The sequence below is a fragment of the Macaca thibetana genome, chromosome X, assembly GCF_024542745.1.
Source record: "Macaca thibetana thibetana isolate TM-01 chromosome X, ASM2454274v1, whole genome shotgun sequence".
In the NCBI taxonomy this organism is placed as follows: Eukaryota; Metazoa; Chordata; class Mammalia; order Primates; family Cercopithecidae; genus Macaca; species Macaca thibetana.
This window is the reverse complement of record NC_065598.1, coordinates 102,453,959-102,467,966: the sequence shown is the minus strand read 5'-3', so window position 1 is coordinate 102,467,966 and position 14,008 is coordinate 102,453,959. Positions and strand designations below refer to the sequence as shown.

At 37.9% G+C, this 14,008-nt stretch overlaps 2 protein-coding genes across 3 annotated transcripts in view; both read right to left on the bottom strand.

Annotated features, from left to right (window-relative positions):
• The window catches only part of TBC1D8B (TBC1 domain family member 8B), a 68,068-nt gene extending 63,360 nt beyond the window's left edge, over nucleotides 1-4,708 (bottom strand). The window contains exon 1 of one of the 2 annotated variants that reach the window (XM_050776079.1): nucleotides 4,420-4,708. In XM_050776079.1, coding sequence (XP_050632036.1) covers nucleotides 4,420-4,549 — 130 coding nt within the window. In that variant the 5' untranslated portion in view covers nucleotides 4,550-4,708. The remainder of the gene's footprint in view (nucleotides 1-4,419) is intronic. The other variant, XM_050776080.1, reaches the window with a different exon arrangement.
• Nucleotides 4,709-10,599: 5,891 nt separating this feature from the next.
• Nucleotides 10,600-14,008, bottom strand: part of RNF128 (ring finger protein 128) — a 66,583-nt gene continuing 63,174 nt past the window's right edge. Inside the window, exon 7 of the mRNA XM_050775974.1 lies at nucleotides 10,600-12,010. Within this exon, the coding sequence (XP_050631931.1) occupies nucleotides 11,877-12,010 (134 nt within the window). The 3' untranslated portion in view covers nucleotides 10,600-11,876. The remainder of the gene's footprint in view (nucleotides 12,011-14,008) is intronic.

The window sequence follows — 14,008 nt, the reverse complement described above, 5'->3', positions numbered from 1 at the left end:
CCAGAAAGGGATGGGAGCACATAGCGTGATCTGTCCCCTCTAGGGGTTGCCCCATGGGATTTTCTTTTTAATAAGCCAAAATGTTAACTTATTAATTTTGTGTGTGTGTGTGTGTGTGTGCGCGCACGCGCATATGTGTGTGTGTGTGTGTGTGTGTATGGCGGGCGGTAGATCTTTCCTTACCTTAAATGAAATGTCATGCTTACCATTTGGGCACCTTCGTCTCAGTAAACAGGTACTTAGAAGGCCAAAATTTGTTATCATGAAATGCGGGGATATTTTGCTAATAAATATCTAAGGCGAACATTTTCAGAGTTGGACTCCTTGAGTCTGGGGTAAGGAAATAGGGGAAAGAAGCTTTATATTTTCAAGGGATGGTCATTAAGAGGTTTTTATAAGGCTACCTTATTGTTTATTATGTATGTGTTTATGACAAATTGTTTATACAGTGATTTGCGAAGTCTATGTAAATATAAAATGAAAAGCTTATTTCAAACATTATCATATTCTGGTTTTTACAGATGATTTAATTTCAAAGTAATGGTACCAAGACGAAAAGGGAAATAAACAGAATATCTAAAAATTCTCCATTTTAATAAGTTTTACTTCCTAGTTTTGTTCTATACCACACAAAAAAGGTCTACTGAGGGAGCTTATCAATCTAACACCCAAGAACCTGCTTACACTATTCAGATATGGAAAATTCAAAAGTAAAATACTCTTTAAAAACTACCTATATGAAGGCTTCCTGATTGGCAGACCTTCCTAAATCCCATATACTAGAGTACTTAGTAGAACGTAGCCCCATAGCTCCATTCATGTAGTAGTTCCCATCTGCCAAGCAAAGCAAATTGATTTGTGCTTAATAAGACAAATATTCATAAGTTAGTTTTAACTCTATAAAACCAGGTGCTAAATGTAGGTGCCACAGAAGAGTCATTATTAGCTGGGAGAAGCAAGAGATAACATAAGGGGACCGTAAAATCCAGAAGAGTAAATTATTTCTCTAAATGAAGGAAAATCGCTTTATCTATAAAACAGCTTATGCATAACAAAAATTTCCACAAGATATTCCATCCTGCTGTGAGCCAGAACAATTAAGTAAGATAAAGTTAGGCAAATGGTCAGTAATCTATCAGATATCCACTAGAAGTATTTCAAAAATTTAAAAGAGGTACCTCAGAATTCTAACTTCAAAACTCATCTCTTGTTTTAATAATCCTTGGGTTCTCTGTGGCTGCTATTCCATTATTAGAAAAAAAATGGAGTCAACTAACTTTATCAAGTCCACACTTAAAGTCACTACATTGCTGGTGATTACCGCCAACTATCATATGGCAAAGAAATGAAATCTTAAAGTATAACCATTAACATTTCTAGATGATCATTATCATTTCTTCATTAAACAAAATGCAAACTAATCTTTTAAAGGGATAGCACGTAACACTGGATTTTAGCAAACAAAATGCACAGAGGCAAACTTATGCTGGCACACAGTTAAGCTCCTGTGAGAGCTAATCCAAATGTGGATTTGTGGTAAAGCACAACAAAGCTTTTGGCTTCATGATTTTAAGTAAGAATACTGTAATTGAGCAGTCAGGAAAATCAGCACACACTTTTGCTCTGGACAAAAAAGAACCAAATGAACCTTAAAAGCACCTCTTTGTTCCTTTCTGATCCATTTTGTTTAATTTACATGGAATTACAGTGGTAGCTCTCATGTGGTAATTTCAAGCACCTTGTCAATACCACAGGTAAAATAATCATGAAGAGATATAAACTGACCACTAAATGAATGGGGATATCACTAGTCACAACATATATATGTGGTAGAAATCTTAGTTTATTTCTTCAGACAAATTCCTCTTATTCTAGACTATGGGAACTAGTAAATGGAGTGGGCAGGATAGAGGTAAACTAGTGCAGTTGGTCCACGCTTTAAGAAGAAACCATGTCAAGCTGGGTGAGGTGGCTCATTCCTGTAATCCCAATCCCAGTCATTTGGGAGACCAAGGTGGGAGGATCCTAAGGCCAGGAGCTCAAGACCGTGCCTGGGCAACACAGCCTGTCTCTTAAAAAAAAAAAAATTAAATTACCCAGGTTTAGTGGCTTGTACCTGAAGTCCTAGCTACCCCAGAGGCTGAGGTGGGAAGATCACTTGAGCCTAGGAGTTCCACGCTGCTGTGAGCTATAATCACGTCTCTATCACTACCCTCCAGCCTGGGCAACAGAGTGAGAGACCCTGCCTCAAAAAAAAAAAAAAAAAAAAAAAAAAAAAAAAAAAGCATGTCAAATGAAAAAATCAAACACAGAAAACAAGGAGTGATTGTTTAAAGGAAACTTGCAACAAGTTTAAAAACCATGTAATACTACATTACAGTGATTACATTTTCAAGAATTTGATTTACCTACTTAAAGGAGCACAGTTTTATTATGAGGAACAAAAATAAATTATAAGACTATTCCTGAGGCTGTAACACAGGATATAAAATCTATTTTTTTTTTTTTTGAGAAGAGTCTCCCTCTGTTGTCCAGGCTGGAGTGCAGTGGCCCTGTAGCCTTGATCTCCCAGGCTCAAGCCATCCTCTCACTTCCGTCTCTTCAGTAGCTGGGGCCACATGGCCGGCTAATTTTAGTCTTTTTTGTAGAGATGGGTTTTGTCATGTTGTCCAGGCTGGTCTTGAACTCCTGGTCTCAAGCGATCCACCTGCCTCACCCTCCCAAAGTGCTGGAATTACAGGCCTAAACCACCATGCCCAGGCTGAAATATATTTTAAATATTTCCTAAACTATTCTCAATGGACTCAAGAGAATAATTTATGTCACTGGGTAATTATGAACATCGATTCTAAAATTTTGATCTGAAAAATATCTGCATCTACTAAATGGAAAGACTCTTCTGTAAAATAGCACTTGTAATTTTTAAAAATTAGAAAATGACAAAATGTCACATTTAACAGGGCAATTTTTGTTGCCATATCTTCAAGAGGGCCTTTTTAGAAGTTGGGTAAGATTAATAGGTCTAGCAAAATTTTAAAAAATGTCCTGTAGAACCTCAGAATTCTTTGCACCCTGGGAGTGGCTTGAAAACGAAATAACAGCATACGTTTATCACCATCTTAACGACATACATTGATTTGTTGCCATTATTTTTCGTTTGATCCTCTCAACTTTGTGAGATAGGCACCATTTTCCAAGAGAGAAAAAGCAAGGTCATCTCCTCCATGAATTATAACTTGCCTAGTTTACTAGTTGGTCTTCTTTTTCCCTTAGCCCATCCCACCCTTCTTATCCAGATTATAAGCACTGCAAAGCCAAGGAACTGAATCTTGTGAACCTTGTGGCACACAGTAGGTGCTTAAGGTTGAGTAAATGAAAGAATTTGAGGAATGTCATCCAACAAGTAAGAGAGTAGGATGGGACTAAAATGCAGTCCCATCTTTTGGGGACTCTTGGAAGGAAAGGACTCTTCCCTCTTTCCATTTCATCACGCTGCCTGGTCCACCACTTCAAGGTCACAATACCAAATTAGAGATTGATTAGAAAAAGAGCTCTTGTTTTCCCAACGTCCAAAACTTTAAATGTCCCTACCCAAGATGAGTGGTCTCAAAATAACATTCTTTGGAAACTTTAAATATTTGGCCAAAAAAACAGTTTTTAAGAATTGGGGTCAGGGTGGGTTAGACAGGAAGAGTTAAACTCTTACCGTCTGGCTTACAATCACAGCTTTGAATGAAGGGGCAGCACCAGACACTCAAGAGATTAATTTATTACGACATTGTTAACAGACTTTGAGAGGGAATCCCAAAGATTTAAAACTTGGAGACAAAGTAAAAGATGCTAAATTGGGAGAGGTCAGCAATTCTGAGCCTACCCCTCCACCTCCCCTGACTCCAGTTCTCCCTCCTCCCTAATCTTTCTTTTGATGTCTATTTCTCAGGATGTGATGGGGCGCCTCCCTTTCTCCGAACCATCCCCGCGTCCCCACTCCATCCCATCCCCCATACACTTAAACTCCCCAGGGTGCTGATGATCAGTATGGGCTCTGTGAGAAAAGTTAAGTTCACAACTGCGAACTGGCCCCTGTCACCAGCCTAAATGCGACCTGTCTAGGTCTAACACTCGTCATCAGTCCCCCTCCCCCCATGGGAAGCGACAAGGTAGGTGCCCGTTTCTTCCTTGGCCTCAGAAAGAACAGCGCTCCTCCCTTCACCTGTCCCAACCAAAGAGCAACTCGTCGTCCAGTGAGACATTCTCAGGACTTGGAGGTGGTGGCGGAAAGGTGGTGTCGGGAAAAGAACCCCAGTCCCTCCGCCCACGATTTAGGATAGGGAAACCGGTACGAGTAACTGTTGTCCTCGCCACCTTTTAAGTAACAGCGAAGACAGCCCAGAGGCAGGTAGGGTGGCCACAGCTTACCTGTGAGCCCCCCTCCGCCTTCCTCCCCGTAGCCCCGACGCCGCTGCAGCACGAAGTAGTCGTTGGACCTTTCCATCAGCCACAGCTTCAGCGCATTTTTCAGAAGCACTTCCTCAGGCTTCAGCCACATCGCGAACTTTGTGCCCCCCGGGAGCAGTGACCTAGATGCCCTCCTCGCCTCACCCTCAACCCGTCTCTTCCTCTCTGCTTCTCCTCCTACCAAATCTTCCTCAGGCGACAGCAGCTCAGGTTCAGGTTTTCCACACTTCCCCCAACCCTCCCTTCTCTCCCACGTAGGCATAGAGATTGCCAATTCCCTCCCACAGCGCTACCGCCAGACTGGGAAATAGTCCCGCTTCTTTACCTCTTGGGAGTTGTAGTTTCCTACGCGCTTTTCTGTGCTCACGCAACTGGAACATGGGACTACGCTTCCCACAATACACTGGGGTGAGAATGGGTGGGGGTGTTTCAAAGCGGGTCCCAGCCACCAGTTAAGTGTGTTTTACCTATCTGAAGTTTAAAGCGTTTTTTTGGTTCAAATAAGTGAGTTCCAGGTGTAAAGGTGTTGCTTCTTTTTATCGTTTTACAGCCGAAGGCATTAAACTGTAGAAAACAAAGTTTCTGGAATTTTGGAATATCGGCTCATTCCAGGAAGCAGCAGTAGCAACAACTAACACTTAATGAGTTCTCACAATAAACTCAGGCGATCTCACGTAATCCTCACAGCAGTCTTGCGAAGTAGACATTCGTCCCCGCTTTGCACATTAATAAAGGAAAGCACTGTCGGGTGAGGGAACTTATCCAAGGTCACACAGTCAGTGATACAATTCCTTCTCTAAATCCAAAATTCATGCCTAGATTAAGCTCTTTTTGGTTGTATAGGAAGAACATAACATTTCCAGAAGCCACGCATTTTCTTCACTCCGTGCACCCCTCTTTTCCTTCACTGTCGCCCCTATCTGCTTATTAAACTACTGTAATGAACCACAGAAAATCTCTTGTCCAACTTCCTATTTTGGAACCTATACAATTTACGAGCATTTTTTTTTTCTTTCTTAAACTCTTAAGAAAAAAAATCCCTTTGGGAGCAACCTTTACCTCTTTGTATCTTGGCAATGACGCGCAGCGGTTTGAACACTAAGATGAATGAGGTCAGTAATTTGCATGATATCGCTGTGAGGAAATATTTGAGAGATGTTTTTATTTATTGCAATAACTAAGTCCACCGGAATTAAAGAGTGCACTAAAAGTGAAAACAAGTTTAGAGGGAGGAAGGAGTTGGGAGGCAATGTATAAGCAAGGGGCTCTTGGCAAGCTGTTTTGAGAACACAGCCTCAAAGCCATGTGGATTAAAAAAAAAAAAAAAAAAAAAAAAAAAAAAAAAAAAAAAATGGGGTGGGGCACACGCAGATGCCAAGCCAAGGAACTCTGCCCTGGAGGAGCGTCTCTGGGGTAACCTTCCAAGATGTGAGCCATCTCGAGTGAGACAGGCGTGTGCTCCAAGCAGGGATTTTTCTTGTGAATGAGAAAAGGGGCAATCTGGGATTCTCTTCTACTAAATGGCAGTAAGTAGTCCCAAGGCAGCTATCTGGACAGTTTGGAAAGAGATAATCCTTTCGGAGTCCAGACTGTAATGTATCTTTGGGAAAAGTCTTCGCAATTTGAATGTGTACTAAGGGAGGTAATTTCTTCTTCTCTTCCTGGAGAAAGATCAGTAAATGTAACAAACGTTGAGAGATGTCTTCCATTCTTTTTACTTTTCCTTCCTCTTTTTACTTCCTTCCCCATCAAACCACATTCTTTTCCAATAACCTTAAAGGTTATAGTGTGTCAAAGGCTATCCAGAACTGGATGGTTTTTCTACCTGTTTACTCTGCAACTTCATCCAGGTATTCCCACATGCTCCCTGTTACAGGATCAGGCCCACTTTTGGCTTACAGCAGGGCATTTAGAGAGCTCCAACTTTTGTAAGTAAACATTTCACCGATTATGTAAACATTTTTTTCTAATTAAATTGCTTATGTGATCTAAATTTTTGGCTTGATCATAACTTATTTCACACCCTTGCAAATAAAAGTATTTTCCTAGAAGCACCTTAAAAAACAGAGCGTGCCACTCTATTCAATGTCAATATAAATTGTTTGGGGAAGGAGGACTGGGATTGCACACTGCATTGCTGGTACTGTACTGGTGCTGTACTGGTTCTGTATATGTATTATGTCATTTAATTTTCATTAATAAGCTTACACATTTTTACATGCTTACTTTACGAATGAAGGAAAGGAGGCTCAGAGAAGTAATTTGCTTAAGATCATATAGCTAAATAAACGGCAAAGCTGGAATTTGAACCTAGATTTGTCTGATTACAAACCATGACACTATATTGCTTATGCATATGGTCCATAGTTACTTCAAATACAATATGTTCAAAGCCAAACTTATTTTTCCAATATTCCCCCTGGTTGATGTTTCTCCTACTAGGTTTCCTAGTTCAAAGGCCACTGATTACCAAAACACTGAAGGTAAGAACTTGGTCGGTCAGTCCATTGGTCCGTCAGTCTCTCTCTCTCTGTCTCTCTCTCTCTTTCACACGCGCACACACAAACACACATTCCTCTACTTCTTTTTCTATGGCTTTAGATTAGCCTCACAACACTTTCCTGCCATATGATAATATAGCTTCCCAACTCATCTGTCTGCTTCCATTCTTGTTTTCTGACTTATCCAAGCCACATATTAACAGACCCAATAATACACCATGTAGAGATAAATAATACCTCATTTTTCTGAAGATCAGTTTTTCAGCTGACTCAGCCTTCTAAGAGCCTCAAACACCTATAAGAAAAGGTATTTGGAAACCCCAAATAGCAATTCCAAACCCTGAGCTATGGAAAGACTGGAGCTGTCACTCAGGATTTTACTGGCTTTTTTGAAAGGAATATCACTAGCTTACCTTATACTTTTTTGCAGTCTGCAGCTAGTTTAGAAGCAGTAAGATTCAAAACAGGTGGACTACTGCTACAGGAGAGCCATTTAAAGCTTTGCTACTGAAAGTGTGGACCCCAGACCAGCAACATTTGCATCACCCTGGAGCTTGCTAGAAATTCCGAATCTCATACTTCCTTCTACACCTGCTGAACTGGAATGTGCATTTAAACAAGATCCCCAAGTAACTTGTAGGCATATTAACGTTTTAGGTGCACTGATTTAAAGCAAATTAGGTATTTGAAAATCAAACTCTACAACAAATTGGGGGTACTCATGTTTCTATTAAGACCCACATAGATATCTTCTTAAAAAATAGGCTATTAATGAATTTTAGATCACTGAATTGCTTTTTAAAAAAATTTTTTTTTATTATTATACTTTAAGTTCTAGGGTACATGTGCATAACGTGCAGGTTTGTTACATATGTATACTTGTGCCATGTTGCTGTGCTGCACCCATCAACTCGTCATTTACATCAGGTATAACTCCCAATGCAATCCCTTCCCCCTTTTTAAAAAGGTTTATGACAGGGGCCGGGTGCGGTGGCTCGCGACTGTAATCCCCGCATTTTGGGAGGTTGAAAAGCGGGTGGATTGCTTGAGCTCAGGAGTTTGAGACCAGTTTGAGGAACATGCCAAGAGAACATGCCTGTCTCTACAAAAAGTACAAAAATTAGCCTGGCATGGTGATGCGTGCTTGTAGTCCCAGCTACTTGCTAGGCTGAGGTGGAAGGATTGCTTGAGCCTGGGAGGCACAGGTTGCAGTGAGCCGAGATTGCACCACTGCACTCCAGCCTGGGTGACAGAGTGAGACCCTGTTACCCCCTCCAAAAATAATGTTTATAACAGCACAGGACCATTTAGTTTTCTAAGGCTGTGGTTTAGATGTGGGATATCAGTTGGTATTACAAGTAGAAGGGGAAATTGCCACTAACCTTCCATGCTAAATCCTATTTATCTATACTACTCTCTTAACTATCAGTCTAGGTATGCCTATTAATGTACCACATTAATGAGACTGTTGATGTAGAAAAAGGTTGAGAACTAGTGGATAGTGTTTCTCAGACATTTCACATTAGCTCTGATGGTAGAGGATAATGAACATTTATCTCTGGAGGTCAAAGTGTCCATCATAATAATGAATTTCTTTTAAGTCTCGTGTAGTATATTTATTTAAATTTTATATTGTTCAATGTTTAAAAATATAAAAAATTAACTACAAACGAAAGCAATGAACAAGGTAAATAACTCAAAATTTGTTACAGCCTAAGGTGATAACATTTTTCCAGACATTTTAGAACTTAAATGTTTCATAAGTGAACAGAAACTAGATGTAGGTGGGGGAAGGAATCTTCCTAGCATTCCAATTGTATCTCTAAATATATTTTTACTGATTGACTTGGGAACCATGTATATTCTTATTTATAAGATAACACAACCTGGGTTCCATTAAACTTACAAATAAACTGTGAAAACCCTTCTTAAGTTGGAGACTCCATAGACATACGAATGTTACTGCCACTGTTAAAAAACACCAGCTTATATTTTTACTACGATGTGAGAGTGTAGCATCAAGTCTGATGCTCAAGCTACAGAATGTCAAACGATAATAACAGGAAGAAAATTCACAAGTGTTATGGAATTTCTCACCTTGGTTTATAACCAAGAGAATCTAAAACATATATCTACACAAATACTTGTATGTGAATGTGCATAGCAGCATTATCCATCCATAATGGCCAAAAAGAATAGTCCAAGGGTTCATTAATTGTTGAATGGATAGCCACAAGTGGTATATCCATACAATAGAATATTGCTCAGCAAGGAAAATGAAATACTGATATATGCTACAACATGGAGGAACCTTGAAAACATTATGCTAAGGGGAAGAAGCCAGTCACAAAAGGCCATATAATGTATGATTCCATTTATATGAAATGTCCACAATAGACAAATCTATAGAGACAGAAAGCAGATTGGTGGTAGTGTGGGGCTGGGAATGGGAGGGGGAACTGACTGTAAATGGGCATGAGGGGATGTTTTGGGGTGATGGAATGTTCTAAAACTGGATTGTGGTAATAGTTGTACATATCTACACATTTGCTAAACATATTCCAATGATATATTTACAACGGGTAGATTATACTTCAGTACAACATTTAAAAATTTAAAAAACACTTAAAAATGCCCCAAAAGAAGTCCCACAAAACTTGAAAAAAGGTTAACTCTCTAAGATTATATGGCAAGAATATAGGCATCACACATCCACCCGTCCCCGGCATATCGTCACATAAGACACATGTACCTGGTTTAATAATCATAGTGCTGAGGCGTTCCAGGCATCTGTGTATTCTTAACATGCTTGACAAAAGAAAGATGCACTTAATTCATTAACAGCATACTGACAATCACACTGCCAAAGAGAAGGCTGAAGAAACACTTTAAGGTAATAAAAGCTCCTATGTCATTGATAGCATGAAGATGGACTGGCATCAAGGTCTATTTTAATGTTATATTATTACTGGTCAACCTCTTTTTACCTTGCTGACATTTAACAATAACTCCTGGTAAGTTGAATGATACTACAATGGTATCCATTCCTCTCTATGTAATATGTAAATATATCATACTAAAGTTTTAGTGTTTATTGATCAAATAGATAATTGACCATTTACATCCAACCATTTTCTTACCTCCCAAATCCAGACATATTATATGAGAAAAGTTAGTGTATGGACAGTGATAAGGTTTGGATATTTGTCCCTTCCAAATCTCATGTTGAAATGTGATTCTCAGTGTTGGGGGTGAGGCCTAGTGGGGGCGATTGGATCATGGGGGTGGATCTCTCATGAATGATTTAGTATCATCCCCTTGGTGATAAGTGAGTTCTCACTCAGCTCATGCAAGATCTGCTTGTTTAAGAGTCTGGGACATCTTGCTTCTCTCTGTCTTCCTCCTGCTCTTGCCATGTCGTGTGTTTCCTTCCACTTAACCTTCACATCATGATTGTAAACTTCCTGAGGCCCTTACCAGAAGTGGAGCAGATGTTGGCCCCATGCTTACTATACAGCTTACAAAACCATGAGCCAGTTAATCCTGTTTTCTTTATATATTACCCAGTCTCAGGTATTCCTTTATAGTGACACAAGAAACATCCTAATACAGACAGTTAAACTAACACCAGACACAAACGTTTATTGGAATATTTTATTTACATTTTATATTTAAAGAGAATCAATACAAATCGGGACATATTTACAGCATTTCAAATCAGCGTAAAAGAATGCAATGGTTTCATCCATTCAGCAAACAAAAATACATGTCTGTTTTATTTTTGCCTAAATTCTGCTAGAATTTGAACAGAATTCTAAAACAAAAGATAAGCCACACAGAGTACAAATAAAGTGCATTTTTAAATAGCTCTATTTAACTTTGGTGGATGAAGCTTCAAACTTTGTATTAAGGCACCTGGAATTCTCCCCTGCTTCTTTTTCAAACACCAGGAAAATGCATTCACAAAATTTATAGTTACATGGACAGAATTTTAGTTTATCTAATGTAATTTTAGCCCATTTAGGTCAAACATAAACTCAATTTGCAAAGTAACATTGTTTGGAAAACATTTTCAACAGACTAATTTTACAGAACATTTTTTTCTGTAGACTAATTCATGCACAAAGACCAATATTAGTGTTACTTACTCTGTCATTACCATTTTCAAACAGTATGATGATTCATATACTGTGCTTTTGAAAAATCCCACAAGTTTGAGAAATAGTTACACAGTATTTTTATAAGGAACCTTTTTGTCTAATCTTGTGTCAAGCTGATGTCACTAATATACCAATCAATTCAGTTCATAATCTCTGATAAACTATGGTTGACACTCACATGAAGTACATTCAGCCTAATTTTAAAAACAAGAAAAAGTTAAAATGAATATTTTGCTTTAATCTTGTTCTGTTAACTTAAAGTAGCTTAAATAGACATTTCAAGAAGAACTAGCCTAAGTTTGCACTGCTTTTTACATTACAATTCCAGATCAATATAAGCACCTGGAGAAAAACCCTGACACATATAGCCCAAGCTAAAGTAGTAGTATTTTTCATTAAGATACTATCATAAAATAAAGTGATTACAGCTACTCCACATTTTAAAAGCAACATGTTTTTATAAGAAAATTCTTATAAATGAAAAACATGACTTCTTAAAGACAGTTTTGAATGTCTAAAAATGTTGCTATCACTATTGAGAGGAAACTTGCCTATGAAAAACATTATAATGAGTTTGTGGAAAAAAGTTAACAGGTTAAATATTTTAAGCCATTTAACTATAGCATAATATTAGTCATCTCTGCACTTTCAGTATCACTCTTATTTTATTAAATTTATCCAGTTTATTAATAGAAACTAGGCCCTGATTGGCAGTTCTGTTATTACTAACGGTTCAAGTTTTCTATTGACACAGACTTTAAGATTTAATTTCTCGAACAGCAGTCTCTTGATCAGGAGTTTCATCTTCTTCAAAAGTTGGGTTGTCAACATGAGGAACAACATCCACTGACACAGAATTTGCTTCATGGTTTACCAGCTGTAGATTTTCATCTAAAAAAGAAATAGCAATTTTAGGATGATTTTGCCCCTCTCTTCTTTTAAGACAAAATTCATCATTTAGTTCCAAGAAGTCTTTCTTATTTCATCATACTCTGATTATCATACTCATTCTCTGTACCTTTAATAATTATATGATTTATGCTATATCTTACATAAAGCATATATGGCATTATTATATTGATTTATAATTGCCCCTTTTTTGATTCACATACATGGGTTTATTTCTACCCAGATTATAGCCTCCTTAAGAGCAAAAATTATGTCTTCTACTTCTTCCTTACCTTAAATATAACAAGCTGTTAAATCTGGCTATACATTTTTTAAGTGTCCAAACCTGGGAACTTAAAAAAATTACCAATGCTTCTTCATACACATAAATATAGATAGATAGATTTAAAAAATCAACCAGGAAGTTGGAAGGATGCCCAAAATTGAATACAAACAGTAATAAATGAACTTAATTGTATTATAAATGAAATACATAACCATGTGAAGAGCACAGGGAAGAAAACAACTAAACTTAAATAACATTGGAAAACAGTATTTTGACTCTAACCTGTAAGGCTAAAAACAAAAAGAACTGTACACTAGTTACTGACATTGTTTTACACAGGGGTATGTGTTAGCAACGCTGAAACTATTTTATGTATATTCTATAATTGAACAAATAAGTAAAAATACTGTGGATAAAAAGAGTCTTTCTCCTTTCACTGTCGGAGAAAGGAGTTACAAATAAATAAAGGGAGAGGCCAGAATGAACCCTGTGGTGTTGGATTGGAATCAGACGTATTAGTAGGGTCATTGTTTTTCAGATAAATAGATGAAATGACAGATAGAGAAATAATGTATATGTATGTGTATATTTGTGAGAGTAAATATATATATTTTCTAGTCTTGTTCACTAAAAGGGCCAATAGCAATGACACCCCAGTAGCAATAAACATGCCTGTTGCTCAGATTCTGGTTTTGAAATACCATTCTCCAGTAAAAGGCCTCCTGAAGAAGTGGCTGATTCTAGGGCTAGGACAGGGAAAGTACAAGGTTAACCTAGATTTTAGCCTAGGGACCAGCAAACTCCAGCCTACCCGCCATAGCTAAAAGTGTTTATCATGGTTGTAAAAGGTTGTAAAACAAACCAACGAAAACAAAAAATAAGAGTATGAAAATGAAGACTTACGGCCTTCAAAGCCTAACATATTTACTATGTGGCCCCTTACAGAAAAAGTTGGCTAATCCCAGACCTAGAACACCTTGTGTTACCAGAAAGTAAGAAAGTTGAAAGAACACAGAAATCAACTTGAACAAGTTCCCAATGACCAAATCTAGGATGATATGAGCAAGGGATAAACGATGAGAATGATATTATAGAATGAAAGAAACATCTAGGATCCTATAGTATAATAAATAAATAATTGAATAAATAAATGGAGGAGAAGGAATAGTTCTTCCTTACATTAGAAGTTTAATCAATAAATGTACAAAGAATGATGGAAACAGAAAATCACCATTTGGTAAATACTTCAGCAATAATTACTGCAAGCAAGAAGCATCAATGACTGCTAAAAGTAGTGGGTAGAAGTATGATGAGAACCAGGACATTTGTGTAGTCTCCAAGTATCTCTCTATAAGATATTTAATAATTACAAAGGGAAAAATAGTAACTTTAAAGGGAAAAACCTGGCAGACACCACCTTAACCAAGTGGGCAAAGTTTGAATCATCAGTAATAAGACACCAACATCATGTGCTTCCTGGAATGATATGGGGGCACTGAAAGGGGCACAACATCAGTTCTGTAGTATTCTTGACAAAAATGGACAATAAATTTAATCACTCGGAAACAGTAGACTTGCCCAAATTGAGGGACACTCTAGAAAATAACTGACCAGTAATCTTCAGAAGCATCAAGGTCGTGAAAGACAAAGAACGAAGAAGTGTCACAGATTGGAGACTAAGACACATGACAATTAAATGCAATGTGGGATCCTGG